Source organism: Myotis nattereri (assembly GCF_964212035.1).
Source record: "Myotis nattereri genome assembly, chromosome: 11".
In the NCBI taxonomy this organism is placed as follows: domain Eukaryota; kingdom Metazoa; phylum Chordata; class Mammalia; order Chiroptera; family Vespertilionidae; genus Myotis; species Myotis nattereri.
The window spans coordinates 23,709,262-23,734,695 of record NC_138086.1 but is presented as its reverse complement, the minus strand read 5'-3'; the positions used below and the strand labels follow the sequence as shown (position 1 = coordinate 23,734,695).

At 54.9% G+C, this 25,434-nt stretch overlaps 1 protein-coding gene across 1 annotated transcript in view; it reads left to right on the top strand.

The window, feature by feature from the left end:
* PLXNA4 (plexin A4) overlaps positions 1-25,138 on the top strand; it is a gene marked incomplete at its 5' end in the record, with an annotated part of 346,039 nt that extends 320,901 nt beyond the window's left edge. The window contains 7 exons of the mRNA XM_081102439.1: positions 6,648-6,751; positions 7,260-7,359; positions 8,576-8,766; positions 9,614-9,783; positions 13,565-13,777; positions 20,416-20,566; positions 22,538-25,138. Coding sequence (XP_080958565.1) covers positions 6,648-6,751; positions 7,260-7,359; positions 8,576-8,766; positions 9,614-9,783; positions 13,565-13,777; positions 20,416-20,566; positions 22,538-22,633 — 1,025 coding nt within the window. The 3' untranslated portion in view covers positions 22,634-25,138. The remainder of the gene's footprint in view (positions 1-6,647; positions 6,752-7,259; positions 7,360-8,575; positions 8,767-9,613; positions 9,784-13,564; positions 13,778-20,415; positions 20,567-22,537) is intronic.
* Between the last annotated feature and the right edge of the window lie 296 nt (positions 25,139-25,434).

Here is a 25,434-nt window from a genome sequence, read left to right as displayed (position 1 = left end):
TTCTTTGATCCTTAGACTGGAGGTCTCCCACTCGCCCCCCCTCCCCCCCGCCCCACATTCAGCAAACTTTCCCAGGCACTTGGGAACCCAGATGGGGAACTATCTTAGGATTCTCCAGAGAAACAGAGGTGTATAGATAGGACGTGCATTGGAATGTAGAGATAAATAGATAGATAGATAGATAGATAGATAGATAGATAGATAGATAAAGAGATAGATGATAGATAGATAGATGATAGATAGATAGATAGATAGATAGATAGATAGATAGATAGATAGATTTTAAGGAATTGGCTCACATGGTTATGGAGTCTGAGTCCATTCGGGCTGCTATGACATCCCACAGACTAGGTGGCTTATAAGCAGCAGCTGGCAGATTTGGTGCCTGGTGAGGACGTTGGCACCTTCTCCCTGTGTCCTCACAAGGCTGAAGGGGCAAGGGATCCTCTGAGGTCCCACTGATGAGAGCTTTACCCTCGTGACCTAATCCCCTCCCACAGGCCCCTCTCCCTCTATCACCACATTGGGGGTTAGGATGTCAACATGGGACTCTGGGGGCACAGACACCCATCTACAGCAGGGAGGCTGGCAAGTCCAGAATCTGCGAGGTGGGCCAGCTGGCTGGAGACCCCGGGAGGAGCCAGCGTTGCGGTTCAAGGCCGAGCTCCCCCTTGCTCGGGGGGCGGCCAATCTCTTGTTCTCCTGTGGCCTTCGCCTAATTGAATGAGTCCACTCACATTATGGAGGACAATTACTTTACTCAGAGTCCGCCAATCCAAATGTTAATCCCATCTCAGAAATGATGGTTTTCCTCACAGGAAATCCAGAATAATGTTTAACCGCACAGCTGGGTGCCACGGCCCAGCCGAGCTGACACTGAAATTAACCATTACGGGAGCCAGAGTGAAGGATACGGGGACCCACCTTCACTTCGGTCTGCTGGAACTGGGGGGAGGAAAGATATCACAGGGCAGGGCATGGGGGCTGTGCTGGACAGATGGGTCTTTGGGAGCTCTCAAAGCACAGTGCCGAGGGCGCCCCCTCCGTTATCCTGAGGCTGTTCTCACCAGGTATATGTCCCTTCCCACCCACAGGGATTGGGTACAGGTACCCCCTTGCACTGCTAAACTCTTCAACCAGCATATAGCATCATACGAGGCTACCTGGGGCACCCTCTGTGTCCGGCATGGGGGTACCCATGTAGCAGAAGGCAGGACAGTCCTCTTTCTGAGTCTTGGGAATCTTTTGTCTCCTCCCTGGAGGAAATAATTGGTACCATTCGCTTCCATTTCGAAGGAGGAGAATCTGCAGCTCAGAGAGGCACAGCGCCTGGGCCCTGGTCACAGGACAGGGAGGTGGAGGGAACACCCATGGCAGCCCACGCCTTCTCCTCCGTGGGCCTTAACCTCTAGAGATTCCTCAGGTTTAATGCAAATGCTCTATCAATAGCCCCCGGGACTCCGCCACCCCCTCTGTCTTGCCATTCAAGTCCTGCTGAAAGGATATATTTTTTTCAAATAAGTAATTCCTGTATGCAATAAAAAGATACACTATCTTCTGAGTGAAATATAAAGAGTTCACAGCAGCTGTCTCCCCAGTTTGCATTTTCCGCTGCACCTGATGGGAAGCACAGATAAAGATAATGGGATTTTTTTTTTCTTTTTTAGTTCACCTCCCTCTCTCCCTGCAAGGTGGAAGTGTAACAAATTGGATTGTGAGTGTCTGTCCTTTGTGTTTGGAGCCTGGAGCAGGGCACCGGGCTGCAGGGCAGGAGTTGCCAGGGAGGTCGGGGCTAGCAATTTTCTCCTAGTGCCATGCATGTGAATACCAGGGTCACCTTCCCTCCTTCCTCCACCCACCACCTGCCTTTTAAATTCTTCTTTTGCCCAGCACACTGCCCAAGTGACACTGGACCTCTGTTCCATATTCAAGAATATCCATTAAGCTCTAGCTCATCTCTCTTAAATCCAGTGGCGTAGCACAACCTTCTTCCTTGAGCTCCGGACTTACCACGTAGCAACCCTAGCCAGTGCGGGCGCTTTTCAGTTTGCAAAGACCTGGAGCCCAAACTGCTGACGGCACAGTTCTATTTAGGAATTTCTTCTTTTAAGCACCCCGTGTCATCGTTCAATTATTTTATGTTTTAGAACTGGCTCAGACAATAAACTTTTTTTAACAAAGCCTATTTAGATGGGACAGCCTCGGCTCCCAGGGCAGGTTTGCAGACCTTGTTTGAGGTCACGGCCCTCTCAGCTCTCCCGTGATACACACCCCTGTGCTTCCGCGCGGCCAGGGCCAGGCGTTGAGGGTCTCAGGCTCTGGCCGTGCTCCCTGGACTCACCTGCTAGCAGGTGTGCAGCAGGAGATCGTGTCACCTCCAGATTTCTGCTCAGGACCCTGCTTTTGGAGGGAGAGCAGGCTCTGTGCAGGGTGGCAGGTGCTCCTGGTGAGAACCTGCTCTCGTGGCCCCCAGGTGAGGAGGGTGGCCTGGGTGGAATACAGGCAGCTGGCTCTGGAGTTCCTCCCTCTGGATCATGAGGGTTGACTCCGCCAATTCTAACCAGCCTGTGGGCATCTCCCTCCTGCCTTGCCCTCCTAGGCCTGCCCTCCTAAAGCTCCCTGTGATGGGTCTGAGGATGGATGGTGGTAGGAAGGCTGGACCAGGACTGGCTGAGGGAGGGGGGGGTGCGGGGGGGACGGGGAGGAAGGGTTGCTGCAAAGCTTTCTGGGTCCCCAGCCTGGGTAAAATGAGGTGCATGCATAAAAGTATGTGCTTGTGTGTCCGTGTGTGTGCCTATATCTGTGTGTGTGTACACGCACACACACCCACCATGCTCCTGCCAGCAAGCACAGGGCATGAGGGTCGGAGCTAGTGAGTTAATGTGTGCACCTCCGGGAGGGTTTGCTTCTCGGGGTAGCATCTGCTGGTGGGTGGGGGACCCTCCAGGAGCTGGGCCAGTGATGTGCTCAGTTTCAGCGTCTCCTTCCAGGGTTGGCTTACAGATGAACCAACCCCCTCTCTTTCCCTAGACACCTTCTCACAAACCCGGGACACACCATGGAGCCCCAGCTCCTCTCCCCTGTCAAATCTCCAAGCATTCTCTCTGGTCCGTCTCCTGGACACCCCCTACAACTCCTTCCCCGCCCCACCGCCTTAGCCCAGGCCCTAAGGCCGCTGTCTTAGGCGAGGCTCCCCACCTCTTCTGCTTCACCCTGTCTCTGTGGCCCTCAGTTCAGTCCCAGGCACCCTAGCATGGTGTGCCAGATCATTCCTAACTCATTTCCTCTCTTGTGTGTGCCTCGCCAGCCTCTTCCTTCCACTGCCTCCACATGCACGGATCCCTAGACATGTCCCATAAATGGCACCTTTGGATCTGAACCGCTGTCCCCATGCCAAGTGAGGCAAAGGCTATTGAGCCTTCAGCACTCAGCTCTGGCCACCTCCCCACCCCTGATCCTGCAGACCCTGCTCTTCCTCCAATCACCTGAGTCTTGATTCATTGTTCTCCACACAACATTGCCCACAAACCTCAGCCAGTGGGCAAAGCTTGTGTCCACCCACCAGCGCAACTTGGCTTTGCTGGAAAGGAAGTTCTATGTCCAAGCTACACTGCCAGTGGTGCCCCTGGGTTCCTAGAGCTCTGAGTATGGAGCTGAGTGGACGCAGCTACCTGCCAGCATCGTGGCGCAGCCGCAGCCCAGGGTTCCAGCCAGCCATCGCTCTCCATCCCCCCACACTCGTGACGGTGGGACTCACAGTGCCATGCTGCAGTGCCCGAGCTGTGCCACGTCTGCCGGAGTCTGGGGCCTCTGCTTATCTATCTTTGTATCCCGAGGACCTGGTCCAGTGCCCCACCCAGAGGAGGAACCCTCTCGGGGTCCTTGGGAGGGAACTCAACTGCTTGGCAGAGTGAGCAGCAGCTGGGGATGATGACACGGGGTCTGTCTTCCCAACCTGTTTCTTTAACCTCCAGTCACACAATTAGAAGAATGAGTGGCGATAATTTAGAGAGCGTTTATTTCTGGAATGGGCATGCCTTCTTGTGACTCTGAGGACTTCAGACCATCCTGGGTCCCTGGTTGCTAACAGAGTAGCTCTCGGTTCACCTCTGACTTAGCTCACTGTCTGCCTGCCATGGTCTTCTTTTCCTACCTGGGAAAGGGCCCCATCACTCACTCACACACTCTTCCCCGCCATCCGTTCACCCACGCAGGCACTATTCCTTTAAGAAACACGCATTCAGGACTTGCTCTGCCCCAGGTGCTGGGCCAGCCCTGCTGCGTGGCCTCTAGCAGCATCATTTCTGTGTTCCAAGGACAGGCCATCGCTCCTTCACTGCTCGGGGTGCACATGGCCACGCTCTGCCCTACTTTTCAGTTGGGGGCAGAGAGGCAGCCTGACTTTCATTTTCTTACATAATAGTGGACACAACCCAGAGCCAGGGCGGCCGGGTACAGCCACACAGGCGGCTCACTCCGACGCTGCGCACTGCTCAGCTCAGCAGTTATGCAACAGGGAGTCCGCCCAGGGCTCCAGAACCCGCTGTCCCTGCTAGTCCCTCAGGCTGTGCGGCTTGTCCGGATTGCACTGAGGTACCCGGCTCCAGCGGAAGGGGGGCCAGTGCAGCTGCTAAACCAGACGCTGGCCCTGGCTGGTCCCGCCCCGTCTGGTCTCGGCAAGGCCCACAGCACTTCAGTGGAGGAGACCCCTTCTCCCTTGGGCCCAGCCAGTGGGCTTAGCATTCAGCCTCATCCCCGGCTTTGCCTCACGACCCCATGCAAGAAACGCAGAACACTGACTTCTGTGCCCCAATCTGCCGTGCTGTCCCCCACCCCGTGCAGCCCTGACTTAATGGCCCTGGCACCACTCCCCAGGCTGGCAGGGACACCCAGGAGGCTTTGTCTGTCAGGCCCCACTGTGTGACTGGGACAATGCACACCACTGTTGTCATCCTGGGCTTCACCAGGATCTGAGTGAACCGCCTGTCAGCGGCCCAGCCAGCTGGGAAATATTCCTCTTCTTTTGTCCCAGCCACTCAAAAATACCTGCATGCATACATCCACACAGAACCACGTGCAATTTAAAACCCGCACAAATAAAACAGCACAGCAGCAAGCAAAACACTGGCGACCAGGTGCCTCCCTGGGGCATTTCTCCTGTTACTCACCCCCTACCTGCCCCGAGGCCCTAATCACCAGGATCAGTTCCAGCTGATCAGCAGCAGCACCAAGTGATGGGCGGTCTCCAGAGGCCCAGGAGGGCCCTGCTCGGGTGAACACAGGTGGCATCCTTATGTTCTCATTCCTGGGACAGTTGGACACCACCTGAGGCTCTACACCAGGCAGCGGGTGAGCCCAGGAGCAGGAGGCCGGGACTTTGATGTCAGGGGCATCTCTGCTACGTCTGAGGGCAGGCAGCCCCTCTCTGGGCCTGTTTTTCCATCTGTAGCACTGCCCACACCAGGTGAACAAGGCAGGAAGGGATTGGCGCCCTCCGTGCCACCAATGTGGCTGGTCATGGGCCCACAGCTCAGCCTTGACCAGAGCGGAATGGAGGGAGGGGATCCGAAATGTGTCTCTGTGGGCCAGAGGAAAATCCATGGCGGGGTCAGGCGAGGACTGGATAACTCGTTCCAGCCCGCACTGCCCTCTGTGAATCCCAGACTCACACGGCTCCCAAGTGTCAGCATCTGGGAGGCGTGGAGGGCAGTGTGGCTGCCTGGAAACCAGACGCCTGGCTTCCTGGCTGGAACACATGTTGCAGTGATTTTAAAAGGCTGTTTTCCTTTCTGGTGTGTGCGTGTGAGCGTGTATGCATGGGCGGGTGGCTGTGTGCGTGCACATGCGCCAGAGCTGGTGTGTCTGGCATGTCCCCGGTCTCCATCCCCAGGAGATGGGTGCCACGTGTGCGATGGGATGTGGTTGATGAGAAACAGCCTCCTGGTTGCCCACGTGGGATCCATCAGCCAGCCCATGTGTTGTAGGTGTCGGGGCCCATGAGGAGAATGTGGGGGTGTAAGTCTGTGCCTATAACATCAACTAATTAGGTATTGGGTAGATCCCCGAGATGCTGTTATCCACATCAGCTCTGGGGATGTGGCTGTTTCTGGCATGAGAACAGGCTCCGCTGGCCTCTCTGATCCTATTCATCCAGTCTCCCTGCCCACGGTGACCCGCCTTCGGGCTTTCAAGGGCAGGACACACCCCTGGCGTAGGAACAGGGTGAACAGTGCTGCACCTGCAACCCAGGTCTCTGTAGCTCCAAGCCAATGAGCATGTGGCATGACAGTGCCATTGCATTGGCTTCGTGCTTTCTTACCTGCTTCCACCTGCCTCGTTCACCCAGCCAAGGTTTACTAAGCATCTGCTCCCTGCAGATGTGGCCACTCCCAGAGAACAGGTGGGCAGGGAGGACAGGTGACGGCATCCCTGGTCCTGTCACGTAGTTTTAGGGATGAAAGTCAGAACTGGAACTCAGGGCCCCTCTGCACCGAGAGCGTCTGCACCCCCTGCTCAGGGAGTGTCTGCCAGCATTTGTTGTTCAGGGTGCCCCTCGATAGGGCTGTGTGGGTGCCCACACAAGGTCCTCCGGATCCCCATGGGAGGGGCCCGAGGGCCTCTCTGAGCTGCCGCTGCTCCCTCCGCAGAGTGGCGACAAGGAAGCGGGGTGCGGATGATCCTGCAGGACGAAGACATCACCACCAAAATCGAGAACGACTGGAAGAGACTGAACACGCTGGCCCATTACCAGGTGTGGGGACTGTGGAAGGGAGGAGGGGCTGGCCAGCAGGGCCCAGTTCCCTGCCCTCTCAGTCCTTGAATATCAGGTCCCCAAGGCTAGACACCCAGTCCTAATGCCTCCTCCCAGCACCTCATGTTTTCCAGTGACCCCGGAGAACTGAGGTCTCCAGCAGGAAACCCTGACCTCCTTGGGGACAGGCACTGATGGGCTGCTTCCTTCAGGGCCTGGGCGGTCCTGAGAGAAATATCTCCTAGTCCCCACGTGGGACCCCTCCACAAGCCTGGGTGTTGTAGGGGAGAGGGGGTACTAGTGAGAAGCTCTCGCCAGAGTCCCCCCAAGAGTGAGTCACCACACAGAACACTGTTCAGTGTCCAGATCTGTCTTGTTTTGTTCAAAGGAAAGCCAACAGCCTCCCAAGTCCCCTAGTTCTCTGGCGCAGCCCGAGTTCATCCTGGTGTGTCCCCATCTCCCGGGGAGGCAGAGCTGTGCCCAGCCCTCAGGAGCCTCTTCCCCGCAGGTGCCCGATGGTTCTGTGGTGGCTCTAGTGTCCAAGCAGGTGACAGCCTACAACGCAGTGAACAACTCCACTGTCTCCAGGACCTCGGCGAGCAAATACGGTGAGTCCCTGGCACCGTCCTGGGGAGAGAGGGTGCCCTGAGCAGCTGTTGTCATGTTGCAGTGTTGCTGGAAGGCATGGACCCCCGGGGCAAGGATCTGGGAGGAGTCAGATTGGGGGGGTGGGCAAGGAGTTGGGGGGATTCAGATCAGGGGGGCAAGGAGCTGGGGGGAGTCAGTCAGGGGGGGAGGAGCTGGGGGGAGTCAGGCAGGCTACCACAGGAGAGGAGAGCGGGCTGGGAAGGAGCTCCTGGTTCGGGTGCAGGAGCAGAACTCACCCCCTAGAGCAGAAAGGAACTCTCACCTTTGCCAGCATCTTAGTCAGAAAGACGCTTTCACTGTGTGATACTCATTATCGTGCGTCAAGTTCATAACAATCCGGCGGATTAAATAATTACTATTTCCCCCGATTATGCAGATTAGCAAATTATAACTCAGAGGCACGGCGGCACACTGTGTAAAGGTCACGCTGTTATGAAGCGTTTACGGGAAGGTACAGGCCCAGGTCCCTGGCTCTGAGGTGGGGGTGGGGGGAGCACTGGATGTGGCCTGGAAGCCCAGGTGCCACCCTGTCCCGCCACCTTCTGAGTGCCTGGGCGCCAGCTGCCTGACCACCACCAGACCTGGTTTTCTTACCAGCAAAACGGGGTTTGAAAAAACTACCAAAATGGCAGGATCATTCTGGAAAATCAATAGAACACGGAATAGTGCTGCACACAGTAGGCCCTTCATCGTCTCTTCTGCACAACACTCGCATTTCAGCAAATAAGGGGGAAGAAGTGTCCCAGGCCCGAGGGGAGCGTGCAGGTGAGCAGCTGGCGAGACAGCTCCATGGCTGGTCCAGTCATTAAGGGAGACAGGCTACCTGCTCTTACGCTGGTACTTAATTGGCCACTCTGAACACACCCTGAGACATGACTGGCAAACTTTTACCAGGGAAGTGGAAAAGAGGACAAGCTTATATTTTTACTAGTTGAACAATTCCGGGCTGGCGAGATGCAAGTGCAGGAGGAAGGGAGCGGAGTGGGTGAAGTAGCCACAGGTTTCCCAGGGGTGCCGGGAAAGGCCCCCGGTTCCAGGGAATGGGCCAAGCCGAGGCAGGGGGACAGGCAGAAACCCGCAGGAAGGAGGGGGTAGTAGTTGGCCTCGGCTGCGGCGGGTGCGCTGGGAGTGAGGAAGGCTGAGTGGCCTCACACGCGTGGCCCATCGCGTTGGCAGAGAACATGATCCGGTACACGGGCAGTCCCGACAGCCTCCGCTCGCGCACGCCCATGATCACCCCCGACCTGGAGAGTGGAGTCAAGATGTGGCACCTGGTGAAGAACCATGAGCACGGGGACCAGAAGGAGGGGGACCGGGGGAGCAAGATGGTGTCCGAGATCTATCTCACCCGACTACTGGCCACTAAGGTATCAGACTTCAGATGGGGCGGGGCACGTGTGAGTACAGTAAGGGTCTTCACCCCTTCCCTGCCTGCCCCCTGAGCTTCCCGAGCTGTGCAAGAGCCAGCATTTGCACCAGGACCCCTCTACTCATGGCAGGCACTGGCAGCACAGCACGCCTTCCCAGCACAGAACCTCAGAATCCTTCTCACCGGGGCTCCGGGCAAACCCCACCCACACATCAGTGTTGGCGTGCCGCCCGAAGTTATGTTTCCTTCGCTGTGCGGTTCTCACACACATGCCGCGTCTATTCACATTCTTCCGCCACCCTCCTGAGAGAATGACGCCTCTCTGGGTGTCGTACAGTCTGTAGTGATGGAACGTGGGGCCCATTGGTGACTTTCCAGCCACCGGTTCTGAGCCTGGTTCTGGGTTAGTCTTTTGCCCAGAGGCTGGCCTGGGCCCTGCTCCGTGCAGAGCCGAATGGGTAGCTGATCGTTAGCCGGAGTGAGTAATGCCCAAACCAAACCAGCAGATTGTGTTTGTCTGCTCTGACCCGTGAGTTGCTCATTAACATTTGCAAAAAGTGCTCAAATAGCAACGCCAAATGGTGTTCAACCAAAGCGCGTTTTGGCAGAGGAGGCTTCGTTAGGTCCAGTCATCAGTGGCGTCCGTATTCCCCACGTGCAGCGGAAATGGAAAGCTGTTAGAGACAGAGGAAGGGGGTGGGGGAGCTTTAATGCATGTACTTCCCCCGTTCCACCCAAGCTGGCCCGGCTCTGCCCTTTCCTCCCCGCCTCACGGGAGGCAGGCCGGGAAGCCACCCTGAGAGCTCCCTGGGGGAGCCGTGTGTGAACCCGTGCCGCCTCCCCAGGGCACGCTGCAGAAGTTCGTGGACGACCTCTTTGAGACCATCTTCAGCACCGCACACCGCGGCTCTGCCCTGCCCTTGGCCATCAAGTACATGTTCGACTTCCTGGATGAGCAGGCTGATAAGCATGGCATTCACGACCCGCATGTCCGCCACACCTGGAAAAGCAACTGGTGAGTGAAGGGAGGGCAGAGGACAAGTCCGGGGAGGCCAGCCGAACCTAAGGTGGTGGCCACAGGCCATGGGGGTCGCAGGCCACCTTCACGAGCAGGGACTCAGTGCAGGCTCTCTCTGGGCCTCCCCACCCCTCCTACTGTTTTTGTGCTCACTTCTGACTAGTCAAATCATCCTTCTTTCCTAGCAGTCAGTCAATTAAAAACATTTATTTAACCAACTAAGTGAGCAAAATGTAACCTGCCAAATATCGCAGCCAGGTGGCTCTCACAACCAGGCGCCTCCTTGTGCCTGGCCTTATGCTGGGCACCAAGGGTACAGGGACCATCAGCCAGGGCCCCTGCCCTCCGGGGGCTGAGACGCAGGTAAGAGACAGGCAGGCAGCTGTTTGGACCTGGGTTGCAGAGGGCGGTACCCAGCAGTGATTCTTCAGCAGGCTTTGAAGGGTATTTCTGTTCTCTTCAGGAAGCGGTGGGCTGCCTTTCCCACAAACTCCTTTTCCAAACTCCCTGTGGGGCAGAGACCTTCCCATCACCACTTTGTCTGCCCTGAGACATCAGGACTCTAATTGCCACTCCGGGTGTCTCCACTCTGGTCTCTCTCTCCTTCAACGTGCACCAATCTTCCCCTCGGTCTGTGAGCGGTTCGTGTTCCAGGTTGAGACGGCAAGGTCAGATATCAGGACTCAGCGCCGGGTCTGGGATCTTGCACAGAGCAGGAACTCGATAAATATTAATGAAGGTGCAGGGCCATGATGGTCTCTACTTGAGAGTTCTACGCACCACAGGCAAACAAAGCGGGCTTATGGGTTCAGATGTGCCTCCTTGTAGCTTTTAAGTGGTTCCTGTCCCAGGTTGTTCTTCCCCAGAACATTCTCCCAAAGCAGCACGAGCCTGCTTGCCAGCACCTGCCACCTGCTTGGGCTGGCATGGCCTAGGGCGCAGCCAGGCACCCTGACATTCTGCCTGGAGCCCCAAACCAAAACACAGAGGAGGGCAGAAGTCAGCCATGGTTCTAAATGTCATTTAGCCTCCTGACTTCCATACCTGAGGTCTCCACGGGAACAGGAATCAGGCAGGGTTGGGCCACACGGATTCTCGGTGAGAGATCGCCCATCACGGGCTTCACCCAGCCTTTCTGAAATGCGACTCTGAGAGTGGATTCCCCATGCAGTGCAGCAACATAGGGCAGAGGCTGAAAGTCCCGCTTGGTCTGGTCTCCGGCGGCACAGGGCTCGGCCAGGGACCCTGACAACCAGCCAGAGCCTGACCACGAACCAACCTGCCTGCCTCTAAGTGAGGAGGTGTTTAGCCATCGTAGGCAGAGCTGTTCCGAGGGGCCCGTCCCCACCCACCAGATTTGCTCCTCTCGGCCAGTGTCCCCACGTGTCACTGTGTGAATGCCAGCCGTCTTCAGAACCCAGGAAATGCTCTGTCCAGGCATCGTGGTCCGGCTGGGAGAGCTGGTGTCTTCAAAACATCCCTACATGCCCTTGCAGCACATTAGTAGGTCTCCTGAAATAGACCTGAACTGTGTTTCAGCCCATACCTCCTGCTGGGTCAGCCACCACAGGATGTCACAATGTCCTGGGTGGGGCAGATCCCCACTTCCAGCCAGCTCTTCCGAGGACCTGGGTGCTGGGTTCCCAGAGAACTCAGTCCCCACAGAGGAAAGCTGGGCGGTGGGTGCGGTCCCAGGCTCGGGGTCCTTCACCAAGAGCCACGCCCTGACCCTCCTCATTGCTACCCAGGCAAGCAGCAGTTAGCCTGGGAATTATGAGCTCTGCGTATTGACTTAGAGTTAATTGTCCCTGATTGAAAAGAGATTGATTCTTTATTCCTGGACAAAGTGGCAACTCTCCCCACCGCCTCCCTCCACATTCCCTACCTTCTCTCTTTTAGATAAACCTCCTGCTCATTTAGCCTGAGTGACTGCAATCAACCAGAGATGAGTGCCACGGCTAATGTTAATAATATGCTAATATTTCATTAGGCAGGAGACTCCGTGTGGGGCCCTGGCTTCCTGGTCTGACTTGCCTGTCAGCACAGCTGGCTTAGGAGAGGGAGTGTTGGGGAGAAACAGCCAAGCAGCACACATGGACTCCCAGAGTCCTCCTCCAGTGGCACTTCAGGAAACAGGAAGATGTGGACAGGAGACTGTTGGCTGGGCAGCCGGGAGGCCTTCACCCAGGCTCTGAGCCCAGCTGTCATGGTCTCCCCTGTGACCCCCGACTTCCACCCCTGTCATGACTTTCCGTGCTGTCCCTTTATGTCCTACCTGAATTTCCCAGGATGAAATGGGTGCCACTTAACACTGTCAGACTCAGTGCTGCCTGCCTGCACCCTGCGATGTACTTTGTAGGAATTTAAATTCTTGTTGATGGACTGGCAGTTTCGAATGTGAGGCCTGGCTGTGTCCGTAGCATTTGTTGTATGTACTGCCTGCTGGGAGATACAACATCTATAGAAATGTGGTACCCGCTACATTGAAATAATGTTATTCAAAGAGTTTAAGTTCTAAGAGGCAAGCCAAACACATAGGAACATTCTAACCATTACCAACAGTGAGTAGAGCAACCAAAACAACCGTAAAACATCAGGGAAGTGGCAGGAGGTGAAGAGGTTGGGTAGAGGGAAGGAAGTCACAATCCCTCGCTTGGTGCCCCCTGCTCCCTGACCGATGGCGGCACGGATTCCGAGAGCCAGCAGAGGACAGCCCAGGAGGCAGGTGGGCAGGGTTCTCCCAAGACCATGAGACCCATCTAGCAACAGAGAGTGGCTGACAGTGACCAGACCACCGGGCACGGTTTTTCTCCCCTTTGCCTTTGGTTAGCTGAGGCCCCTCCCGGCAGCACCTCCCCACACCTTCTCCCAGGCCGCATCCGGCGAAGGAACACCTGTGTACCTTCACAGCTCAAACCATCAAGGGCCATCCCCTCCGTGGAGACTTCCAGACACGTCCCTCTGGGTGGCCCTGATCACGCCTCCCTGAGTCCCATGGTGGGCCTGCCCATCCTTCCGTTCTAGCATGGGCACTTCTCAGAGCACGTGCTTGCTGGCGTGTCTGACTTCCCCAGGAACCCACCGGAATGCAGGTTCTTGAGGGCAGAAGATGTGTCTTGTTCACACTGCATCCCCCGTTGTCAGCACAGTTCCTGGGGTGCCGTAGGTGCCAACTGGGAGAAAGAGAGAGGAGAGGGAGGAGACAGTGGGGTGGATGAGGGGCAGTGAAGGTGTTGTTTTCTAAGTGGCCAGCTTGGAGATGAGCAGCCCGTTAGCTCCTCCTAAACTGCTCCCCCTAAACTGCTCCCCCTAGCATCTCCACTAAGTAGCAATAAGCTGATGTTCCGGGCAGGGAAGAGGGGTGTGACTTCTTCCACGCCCTGCAGTGGATGGCAGAGAATAAGATACAAAGCCTAGATTCCAGGCTGTTCTTAAGGTTCGCCTGTATGCGGCAAAGGGGGCAGACTGTGGAATGGAGCGTCAGAAAGCCCACTGCACAGCGCCCATCACGGCTCCTCCGACCCCAAGCCTGTGCCGTGAGGGACGCTGAGCCTGCAGCCCCGCCTGGCATCACTCCCTCCCCAGTGCCCGTCCACACCGTCTCTCTGGATGGTTAGCCTTGCTGATCCTCAGTTTCCCTGCAGGTAGATTGGTGGCATAGAGACGGCCCTTAAGAATGTCAGTTCCCAGCCTCTTCTCTTTTTCCAGAGAGCTCTCCGGCCAAGCTACGGGCCCGCACCCCCTCTCCCCTGACTGTCTGCCTCTTGCCTCCACACAGTCTGCCACTGCGCTTTTGGGTCAACATGATCAAGAACCCCCAGTTTGTGTTTGACATCCATAAGAACAGCATTACGGACGCCTGCCTCTCCGTGGTGGCCCAGACCTTCATGGACTCCTGCTCCACGTCGGAGCACCGGCTGGGCAAGGACTCCCCCTCCAACAAGCTGCTCTACGCCAAGGACATCCCCAGCTACAAGAACTGGGTGGAGAGGTGAGTGCTGGGCTGGGTGTGCGGCTGGCAACTTCCCCTGTCTAGGCGTCCTCCTCCCGCTCCACAGCGGGCATGGCTTGCAAGCAGGTCGTTCACAAAGCCAAACCCCACAGTTGCAGCACCCACACCCTCACGCACCCCGTATTGTTGGCTGAACAAGAACTGAGGAACTTGGCTAGGAATTTTCATGGGTCTCTGCTTCCCTGCCTGGAAAACCCAAATCTTAGTGGCTGAAATATTTTCTAGGCCCAGGAAGGAAATATAATCCCTTGCTCTAATCCCACCCTGCCCAAAATAAATAAATAAATAATAAAAATAAATACTTTGAGGACTGAATAGCTTCTTGCCACAAAAAGGCTGGAGGCCTCTCGCCATCTGCCCCTGTGCATCTGGCAGTCCTGCCAGCATCCTATGGGATGTCATTGTCACTCCAAACAGTTTCTCACTGTCCCAGTCCCTGGACTCTCTCACCATGAGCCCTTCTGCCCTGGGCCTTGCAGTACATTCTCAGCCATCACAGCCCCGATCTGCTCACAGCCTCAGCCAGTGCACCTGCCACTGAGGGCCACCTGCAAGCTGTGGAGCGGGGTTGTCTGGGAGCAAAGCTCACTCCCGGTAAAGAACACTCATGGTTTATCTGGGCCGCATCAGCTCCCTGTGCCAAGCACCTGAGCTAAGCAACCAGATGACGCTTTACTTACTTAATCTTGACACTAGCCCTGGAATATGGGGTCAGGATTTACAACCTCATTTTGTGTCCATGAAGGTGAAGAAATGTACATACAGAATGGCTAAGCAATCAGCCCAAGATGACGTAAACGTGATCCCCAAACGCGGCTGACTCCCAAATCTCTTTCCTATTATTTATGATACTTTTAGACAGGGCCTCTGCCAGCCCACAGGGTGTGCTGTGTGGATTAAGGGAGGTGCCCTTCCTACCGGGGCATGTGGCTCTGGCCAGGGTGCATGGTTTGCACAGGAAACAAGCTGCATAGCCTACACGACAGGCCTGCGTTAGAGTCCCTCTCTCCTTTTCTCAGAGGAGCAAAAAACTCAGGTTTGGTGCCTTTTCAAAGAGTAAAAGAGACCAGAAATTGTTCCTGGCTTGGTGACCAAAGACAAAATGTATCACTTCACCATGGCGTTGAGACATCATACTTGTGCATTGCCTTCCCTTGTGCAGAGGAAATGACAAGGGGGGTGGGTCCTGGCCACCTCAGTAGCAGTTCTCCTAAAAGGGTTGACTCCTTTTCCCTCTCCTCTCTGCTCTTTGATCTCCTCCCTGCCCCTTCCTGTTCATGCATGTGGTGGGCATGCAGCTCTGGCTAACTTTTTTGTTCTTGTATCTGATTGTGTCTGAGTCACCAGGAGAGGCTCTTACCTCCCTCTACGTATAGACAGTGGCTCATTCTTTGACAGTAGACCTGCCAGGCGCAGACCCTCCTTTGTGGTCAGCCGGCTCTTTGGCAAAGAGAGAGAGAAAGAGGCAGCAGCTGGGTTCTTGGTTATCCCTGCACCGTTGCAAGGTCTCTGTGACAGGGCCACTGGCAGGGAGGAAGGGAGCAGGGATGTGAAGGACTGGGAGCATTTCTGAAACATCTGCATAGAGGACACTCCAGAGCATGGCCTGTTGGGTGGAGATCAGAATAATGCATGCACCAGGCTAATGGCTCCCTTTCACTTGATGCTAAATGAGATTTGTGCCACGCAGCTGCTATGGGTCATGAGCAACCCCAGTTCATTTGGTTGTTTTTAGGAGTGGTTTGATGGTTTCCACTCCTTATCCCACCAGTTTCTTAGCAACCATTGTCACTCTCAAGAAAGTCATTCTTCTCTTGCTTGAGGTCCCAAATCCCTTCTCCTCTCATTCTGGGATGAGGGTACAAAGATGGAAGGGTGAGGAAACCATATGACAGGTCTGGAGACCAAGCTTCTTGAACTTGGTGATGAACGGATCAGTCCTACTCTCACTCCCGGGAGACTGCCTCTGAGCTTGTCTGGCTCCCTGAAAGGGACCCACTCAGGACCCAGAAATCCTGGTCTCCCACTCACCCTTCCACGGGCACTGGCAGCCCCCAGTTCAGAAGAACAGTGGTAGAACGCCCTCCTTCTGTGGCTGTGGTCCTTCCACCTCTGAATCACCTGCCCAGCTGCTGTGAGCACGCAGACAGCCTGCACGGAACTCAGGCTCTGTAACTCACCACACCCTCCACACATTGGACAGGCCTCTGTCCCATCCCATGAAGAACCAGGGGTTCCCTGGCCACCCTCTGTACATAAGGGGTAGAAAGCATATGGATTCAGGAGGCCTCTTCACTCTGTTGGTTGAACACCCTGGCTGATTCTATCATATTTCTGCTGGTTTGCATCTCCTGGAAGTTCATCCACCGGTTTTCTGTCGCATTCTTTCACCCCATTTCTGCCTCCAAGTGCCTTGCAGTGCTGATGGGTGGGGGCCCACTGCAGACTCCCAGTCTCCACTGCCTCCATCCAGGCATCGGGGCTTTTGCCGTGGTCACATCTAGAGAAAGAAGACTCTCTTGGCTCCTAGCAGCAGTCAGCTGCTACACTCATCTTACAGAGAACTCAACCACGCCTGGTGGGTCACCGTCAGTTGTCATTTCATCACCAATACCAGAAAATGTTCCTGTTCGGTAGTAATTTCCTCTCATGTTAAATTGGAAGAGCTTCAAGGTTGTCCTCGCGGCCACATCAGCCTCGCTCCCTTGCAACCACAGGCTTTCCTGTGGGAATGAGTTCAATGGCCCACAGCTGGCCCACTGCGGGGTGGACGAGGGGCGTGTCACACGCAGGAATGCCATCGATCACAGGTGTCACCGCATGGAAAAGGTTACGAATTTTAAATATTTAAATATGCCTCCTAAGGAAACCATCCATTCACAATGCAAAGCTGTGACAGTTCACCATGGGAGCAATACTGGAGGTGAAGTATAGGCATTTCATTAACTTGTTCATTAATCCCCGGGTCAAACATTTATGGTATCCATCATGGCTGCATTGGGCACTTGGGAGAGATTAGACTTGATCCTTCCCTGTGGCTCTCGTGGTGAAGGACACACGGACAGGCACTGGGCAAGACCCACAAGCCATAGTAGAAGCAGTGAGGTCAGTGAGTGATTCACAGGGGAGAGATGTGTGTGCAGCCACCTTAAAAGGCAAGTATCCAGGGACATCAGAGCATCAGGCCCCAGTGTTTTTCACATCTGATCTTTATCCTCGAGGTGTTTAAAGGAATGGCAACACTTAGTTCTTCTCTTAGAGTTCAGGGCTTGGAGATCACCTTCTTGATCCCAAAAGTAGAGCTGAGACACCTACCCTTACACACCAGGCCCATCCCGTAGAATCCCATAAATGTGAAACCCTGCAGACTGGCCAACAGCGAAGGATCCAGCTCTCTGGGGCCCTTCCCTTTAGAACAACTCCCCAAGGACTGATTGGGACCACAGGGTGCAGACATCCACCGGGTATGAGCAAATGCAGCGAAGAAAGCTGGCAAAGGCCAATGATGAGGCCTGGACCTCCTCAGTGGGTTTTGGCCAACCTGCCAGGGCCTGGCCAGCTCAAGGACCATCCTGGGGACTTTCAAACACCCATCTCTTCTGAAGAAGGACTCAGCTGCAGGCAGAAATCCCATAGGAGCAAGTTCATGTACAGGGACCCAGGCTAACCTTGCCCTTCCTCACTGCACAGCCAGCTGACAAGAACACTCTTTGAAGTTCATTACTGGAGCATAATTGCATTCTTCACAATCAATAAGGCTGCTCGGCGGCAGAGCCCAGCACAAGGACCGGCACAGCAAGGACCGAGGAAGAGGCAATTGTGCACACAGCAGAGAGATGCTAGGGCAGGGTCATTATCAGGTTCAAGGGGTGCCGTCAAGAAGGTGGGGCTGGACAGTAGGGAGATGGCAAGGCAGAGGTGCCAAACCCTGCAGGATGGGTCCACTCAGCACCAGGCAGGGCCAGGGATGAGAATGGGACAACAGTTCTGCCAGCCCCACATTCATCCAGGGCATTGTGCTGTTTGTTGCTATGATTGAGACCTTGCTGAGATAGGACATGTAGTCGATCCGCTGGTGGGCTAGTATATGGCCCCAGACAGGCACTGGTCCGATCCAGAGCCCTCCACACAAGCAACAGAGGAGACATGGGGGCTGCTCAGTGCGGACTTGGAGGTGTATGTGAGGTGGAGCCAGGTGGAGCCAGGTGGGGCCAGGTGGAGCCATGACCCATGACTTCAGATGAGAAGATCAGAGCACCTGCCCTCTGCCCACTCTACTCTCAATTCTGCCCCGCCCCCCCAACCCCCCTTTCTCACACAGACACACTTTCTAAATGTTCCCTTGGGAGACATGGACTGGGCTTTCGGTGTGCTACAAGCCATTGCAAAGGGACAGAGTGTGGACATCTGCTGTCTCCATGGAGACATGGTCACCTACCCCAGGGACGAGAAAGGCAGCAGGGGGAGCCCTCGTGCTGTTTGCAAAAAGCCTGACAGAGCCATCCATCCACCTGTGGAAGGTTCCCAGGCAGGTAACGGACACAGCAGGAGTCTTTGCTTGTGCTGACAGTCCTGTCCTGTCCTGTCGGGGGGACCTGAGTTTCCATCCTGGTCAGTCCCGCTGACTGCCCAGGGTGACAGAGTGTAACTGCCTGGAGGGACCTCTGGCCGTGTTAGCCTGGAGCTCGGGTCATTTGTTCATTTCTTACCATTAGGGCCTGAGAACACAACCTGACAAACATACTTTGCTCAGTGAGCATGGAATCGCGAGGGGACAAGGACACAAATCTCCTTGGGAGTGGCCAGGCTGGGGGCCACCGAGTCCCCTGGGTCTGTGCTATGAATTAGAACATTGGCACTTATTGTGTCCCAGCAGTAGTAGCAATGAATAGCTGGAACTTTTATACCTGGGATGCATTAAGTGGCCCAGAACCTTAATATCTGAGGATGTCCTGGGTGGGTTGTTGGCCTGGAGCGGGCTCCCTGGTGCGAACCGAAGCACAGGAGCCAGAATGAGACAGGACCCAGAGCTGAGGCCCAGACTCGCGAAGGTGAGGAGGGACCAGGGAGCAGAGGATCCCGCCCTGTAATAAGCCTGTGACCGATGGAAGTCCAATGAGATGGGGCAGGACAGCCTCTCCTAAGCCCCGGGCTCCACTGAAAAAGGCCATTTCATTAAGCGCTTGTCCCGGTGCCTATCTCGACAGCACGCCATAGGCCGAGACCTCCTGCCAAAATGCAATCAGTTCAACCACGCAGTTGGCGATTGTGTCTGTGTGGCGGGTCCCAGAGGGATGGAGTTACTCTCCCACCAGCCTGTCCCTTGCCAGAGGGCACAGATTTCATCTCCCTCCCACTGCCTTCCTCATTTTCCAGACCAAACAACAGGTCCTCAATCACAGTGCGACTGTGGCTCAAAGCAGCGGCCGTCCTGCCCCACCAGCCCAGGGATGCCCTGGCGGCCAATGGAACTGTCATTCCGTGGCAGGCCCTTGAACACGATGCCAGTCTATCACCCTAATCCTGGACACTGCTGGGAAGCAGTGGAGGTCGGGGACCAGGACTGATGGGTGCATGGTCCATGCAGTGAGGGTGTGGGAGAGATACAGGGCTAGGGTCCCGGGTGAGACTGTTCCAGAGCCTCTAAAGATGTCCCTACTCTTACCTGATCAAGCCATGGGTCCTGGGAAGTCCCAGGGCCTGTCATTGTCACCCACACTTACACAGGTGAGAGTGGGTGCCTCTCCTGACACTGTGTCCCCAGATATCTCACTTGCCTTTCCTAGTCCCTGCCCTGGCGACTGTCCCCACCCCCCTCTATTGTAGGTGCTTGGGCTTGCTCTCCCAGCACCAAAGGTCCTGCACGCCTCTGGGTGTGCAGGACTCTGTCTCCTCATCCCCCTGCTTGTGCAGCACCCTGGTCCCTGTTATGTGGCTCGTCACATGCAGAAGGTGCCCCGGAGAGGGTGGGCGGGGCTGTCTTTGGGGCAGCGGGCCCTTCGGTTGCTCATTAGGAAACTGCACAGCTCCCCTCTGGTGGAGAGTTGGGGTTTGCTGCATAAAATGTCAAATTGCAGAAATTAAAAATGTAAATGCTGGCATCTAATTAACCAGTTGACAGCAGTGCACAGCTGCAAGTGACAGTGACTGATTGCCTTCTGCCAGCCTCAGTCCCCAAGCAGCCCCAGCTCCTCCCGGTTAACCCCAGGAGGGAAGGACATCAAGGCAGAGCAACTGCTTGGAAGAGCCTGTGGGGCCCGTGGAGGGACCTCTCACGTGTATGGGAGGGGGTGCCAGGCGGACATGAAGAGACTTACTGGACCTCAATGGGAGCAAAACCAGCGCAGAAAACAGCCCCTCCTTTCTCCTGGTCTTACCCCTGTGCACCCTCTGATGGCGTCTGTCCACTCCCTACATCCCTGCCTCTGTGCCTCTTACATCCAGAGCTACAGAGGGCTCTCCTGGGCAGACCCAGCAGCCCAGATGGGAGAGCGCCCACCGTGGTCCCCTGGGGTCACACACAGGCATCGCTGGCCCAGACGGTGCTGGCGGTGTCCCTGTCTCCTCCACTCCACGTGCACTGCTCCAACCCCTTTCCTCCCCACCCATCCCGGCAGGTATTATTCAGACATCGGGAAGATGCCGGCCATCAGCGACCAGGACATGAATGCATACCTGGCCGAGCAGTCCCGGATGCACATGAATGAGTTCAACACTATGAGCGCGCTCTCGGAGATCTTCTCCTACGTGAGCAAGTACAGCGAGGAGGTGAGCCCCACCCAGGCACCTCCTGCCGCTGCTGGGAAAACCCTACCCCAGGACTTGGGCTGCCCTGCAAAGACACCAGAAACATTCCATTCTGTCCTTTCTGCATGAATCCTGGTGCTTCTCAGATATACAGATCAAGTCGCTGTTTCTTTCCTTTTCTCTCTTTTGTTCCCATTTCCTCCCTGCCATTCCCTCCCTTTATTTTTTTTCCATTTCTCTATTTGATCTAATTTTCTTTAAACAAGCTATTCCCCTTCCCCATGGGCAGGCCAGATGGTATGGCATGGTCTGGCATGGTCTGGTGCGGTACAGTATGCTATGCTATGCTATGCTATGCTATGCTATGCTATGCTATGCTATGCTGTGTCACAGTAGAGAACAGGATAGATGCAGAACAGAGTTGAATGGAATCTGTTTTTACTTGCTATGCTCCCTGCTTGGAAAACCTTACCGAGGTCACTGCCACTGCAGACACCACCTTCTTCCTGGTTGCACAGGTGTTTATGGGAGTTTTCTTGGTCATGCCACCTGAGACCAGGGGTTCAGGCCCAGGCTCCCTGTGTCTGAGCAGCAGGATGGCCACCCTCTCTGTGCCCTGGCTTCTCCCCTCCTCCCAGCCTCGTCGCCCAGAGAGGGTCTAGGAATCCCAGATGGGGGCAGGAGCCCCAGCAGGGTGCAGGGCCTGTGTCCTCCATAACCAGGCTATGAACTTCAAGTGCAGGGGCAGCCCGAGGCGCAGCTGAAGGGAGGGACCTGACGCCAGCCTGCGGGCCAGTGCTGGCCCAGGACAAGTTTGGTACCTGTCTGTGGCCACACGACAGAAGTAAGGACGATGTAGAGTGTGTGCTGTGTGAGTGCAACGGACTCATCTCGGAAGGAGCAGTTCCTTAGTCTACAATGCACTTGTCTGCTGTCGGGTTTAAGACACCCACCCTTACGAAATGTTGGTGCCAGTAACTGGTGATTCTTGGCTATGTAAGAAGTTGACAACTCTATTATTTTCTCCCCAATTAAAAATACATGAAATCCAAAGCTTGGGGAGCCTCCCCCGTCTCTCCTCCCCTCCCCCCAGCTGCTCCCTGCACTCCCTGACCCCAGGCCCAGTGGATTCCACCCCTGTGTGCTGTGTGCCCCTCCTGGAGCAGGCATCCTGCAATGAGTGCTCATGTGTGTTGCCTGACTTCATCCTCCCCCCTGGAGCAGCCCAGAGGGAGCTAGTAGTTCCCACATTGCACAGACGAGGAAATGAGTAACAAAGATGGGGTTCAGAGAGGTTACGTGTTTGTTCTATCCCAGATCACCCAGCTAGAAACCAGCAGACCCCTTATTCAAACCCACATCTCCTGAGTCTGAGTCAAATTCGAACACTTTTCTTCCCGTGCCACAAACGCTCGTGGCCATTTTCCTCCACCAACCATCTGATCTCAGAAAAGGTTTTGGCAGATATTATCCATTAGGTGTTAATGACCAATAAAGCTTAAGATATATTAAGCTCCTAGTAGTATTTGTTTCTTAATAGACCAAGTGAAGCCAATGAGTTCAGGTTTTCCTTTATTGGGCAGGGAATTTCTTAATATCTGCAAAATCACATTCCCTGAGATGCTGGGGTCTGGAGCTGTCTGAGGGTAACATGCAGGTATCTGGAGCATCCTTGCCCAGGTGTCTTCTGCCCACTGCCAGCTGTCCTACGTGGGCAATAAAATGTACCCGTTTATTCAGACGTGCAGATGTGTGTGCTGACATCCTGTAATCATTGGCAAACAGGTGCCCAGACATTGCACATGTATCCGGGTGCCCTCCACACTCCCATCCCTGTTACTTAGGCTGTCTGTCTACCCAGCAGCTTCATGTGCAGCTTCACATGCACACGTTTTCCCACATCTCTGACTATGCCCCCCATCTGTGTGCACCCTAAGAACACAGAACATATACATACAAATGGTAACCTCCCCGTTCTCGCCCCTTCCACAGATCCTCGGACCTCTGGACCACGATGACCAATGTGGGAAGCAGAAACTGGCCTACAAACTAGAACAAGTCATAACCCTCATGAGCTTAGACAGCTGAGAACCGTCCTTCCAGGCCCCCCCTGGAGGGAGGGACACACCAAGCCGTGCCTCAGTCTAGATTATCATCTTTACCAAGTGCAAGTTCCGACTGGCGTCAGCAGCATCCCCTGTGCAGCACTGTCTCTCTCTCTCTTTCTCTCTATGCCTCTTTCTGTCTCTCCCTCCTTCCTGGATCCCTTCTCTTTCAGTTGCTTGGCTAATACACTTGAATCAAGCCACCAACCCTCAGCTAGTCCAGGATGGCCAGTCCTGAAGAGAGGGACTGGACCAGAAGATTCCAGAGGGGGCTCTCTTTCCCGGCTGACCCCACACATCAGCAACAGGGCCCACAGATGGATGAGGAGCCATGGATAGAGGACGTTCTATGCTGCTACTTCACCTTCCACTTCCTGAGAGCCCCACATCGGTCCGAACCTTGGCCTAGAGAAGAGACAGTGAGCTTAGTATTATCTTCGCTGGGAAGACATCAACTGGCTCTACTTTCCCACATTTCCATCCCCAAGGGGTCAGTCAGTGGTATGATCCCTTTGCAACTGTGAGAAAAAAGGCCACACCTCCTGCATATGACCAGAGTTGGGGGCAGGGGCTGAGGAGTTGGGGGGTGCTCTGTGAGCTGTCCCTCACTTGTTGGGTTGGCATCCAGAGGCCTCCTTGTCCCTTCTAGTCTTCTTGGAGTTCTTCCAAATGCCCATAGGGACCTGCCTGCCAAGCCTCCTCCCCTGCCTGTGGAAAGCCAGACAAGAGAAAGAATAGCAGTTACATTCCACCATGGGGATACTCCTCACCTTCTACTCTGGCTTATAGTGGCAGAAATGTAATATGGAGGGCAAGAAGAGGAGAGTTCATCTACCCTGGAAGCAGAATTTGTTTTCCATTCACCCCCAAGTGCAAGTGAATCCCAACCATAGTCACCGGTGTACCATTGCCAGGTCCTCATCTAGAGAAGGCACCTCCATCCCCCTTGGTCATCACTCATTATGGTCAACATAGAATGCAGAGTGCATCCAGGAGATTCTACCTCCAGCCATCTCCATGGCTCCATCTCCACCACGCTTCCTGACAACTCTCTAGAAGGCTGGGGCAGACAGCCTAGCCTCTGTCACCCTGCAGAATCCGCTGCCATTGCTTTATGGGTAACTTTGTCACTGGACTGTCCAGACCTCCTGGGGTATTATTTCATCAGCATCTCAATTGTCTCTTCAGTCACTTGCCTCCCTCATCTCTTAGCAGCCATCACTAAAGGAAATGTACCCACGCACAGCCTCATGGAGACCAATCAAAATGCCAGCCAAGCTCAGCCCCTGGCTTGCCAGGTCTGGGAGGACCAAAAATGTCAAGCTGAAGGTCATGGCCAGAAATGGGAGGAGGAACATACAACTGACCTCAGCCCTGACATCTGTCTGTCCATCTGTCCCTCCATCTATGGATACATCATTTTAGCCAGCCAGGTAGATATGCATCCTAGGTGAGCATGGACTACGGTGAGAGATGCTCTGATGAGAGTCATGGAAACCTGGAGTCACGAAGGGACCTTGGAGGCCACCTGGTCCAGTCTCCCACCACCAGCGAGAATCTCTCCTGGCAGCCCTGGTGTCCAGTGGTGCGAGTCTTCCCTTCACATCCGCAGCGTCAGACATCATTCCTTGTCATCCACCCAAAGGAGCCCCACGTGGAAAGGGGAAGGAACCACATCATTTCCAACAGTGTCTATGGAGCATCTTGTGCTTTTAAGAAGGCTCACCCCTTTGGATATGAATATGTGTGCATGTGTGTGAGCTCACGCGTGTGCACGTGTATGTGTGTGTACGTGTGTGCACCCCAGCAGGCAGAGAGCTCAGGATTTCTTGTCCTGTGTAGGGGGATCTTGAAATGTTTCTTTCCTTCTCTACCCTTGCTCATCAGTTCATCCTGCAGCTCCAGGACATTTCAACACTTGCTTTCTATGCTGCATGCTGGTGAGTGCAACGAGAGGTCACCTGTCCATAGGAAATCAGGGTGGTCACAGGCTGAGAGAGGCCTGGACGTGACTGGGGCCAGCCAGTGGTGACCCAGAGCAGGGCATCACGTGGCATCAGGGAGGACACATGTGGACAAAACACAAGAAACCTAACAGACGGGAAGAGGAGAATGGGGAAAGATGCATGTCAAGGGGGGGGAAATAACCAAAGGTTTTGGCAAATGAAGTGCCCGGTGAAGAAGCATGGGATTATGGGATTTCTACCCTAATCATTTGATTTTTCTCCCAAGAAGCCAGGCGCCCTGGCAGGCCAGGAGGGAAGCATGTGGGAGGTGGCTGAGGAGGCAGCTTGGCCACTAAAATATTTTTGCACATGTCAAGGATGGGGGAGGAGAGAGACACAAACATATTTAACACAGATTTGCTGAATGGAAATTGTGAGTGTGTGCGTGTGTGTGTGCATATGAGTGTGTTTTTACTTGTTTTTTAAGTTTTGCACAGATAGAGAAAAAAATGAACAAGCAGACAACAAGGACTGTTACCATGGTTCTGCTGAAGCCTCTATTTTTTACTGGGTTATTATTATTGGTATTGTTCCTTTGTCGGTACAGACTTTTCTTTCCACGTTTTTGTTTTAAGAGAAACGTTGAACACCTCAGAGAAACGTAAATGTCGGGAAGACGGGGAGAGAAGAAGGGACGGACTTGCTCGTTCTCCTCCTTTCTCCGAGGGAGGAAGCCAGGCAGGTTTTCCTTGACTTGGTGGAAGGGTTGTTGCCGGTGCTTTGTCTGCCCGCAGTCCTGGTAGCTGCGTGGGGCCTTAGGGATGGAGAGACAGGGCTG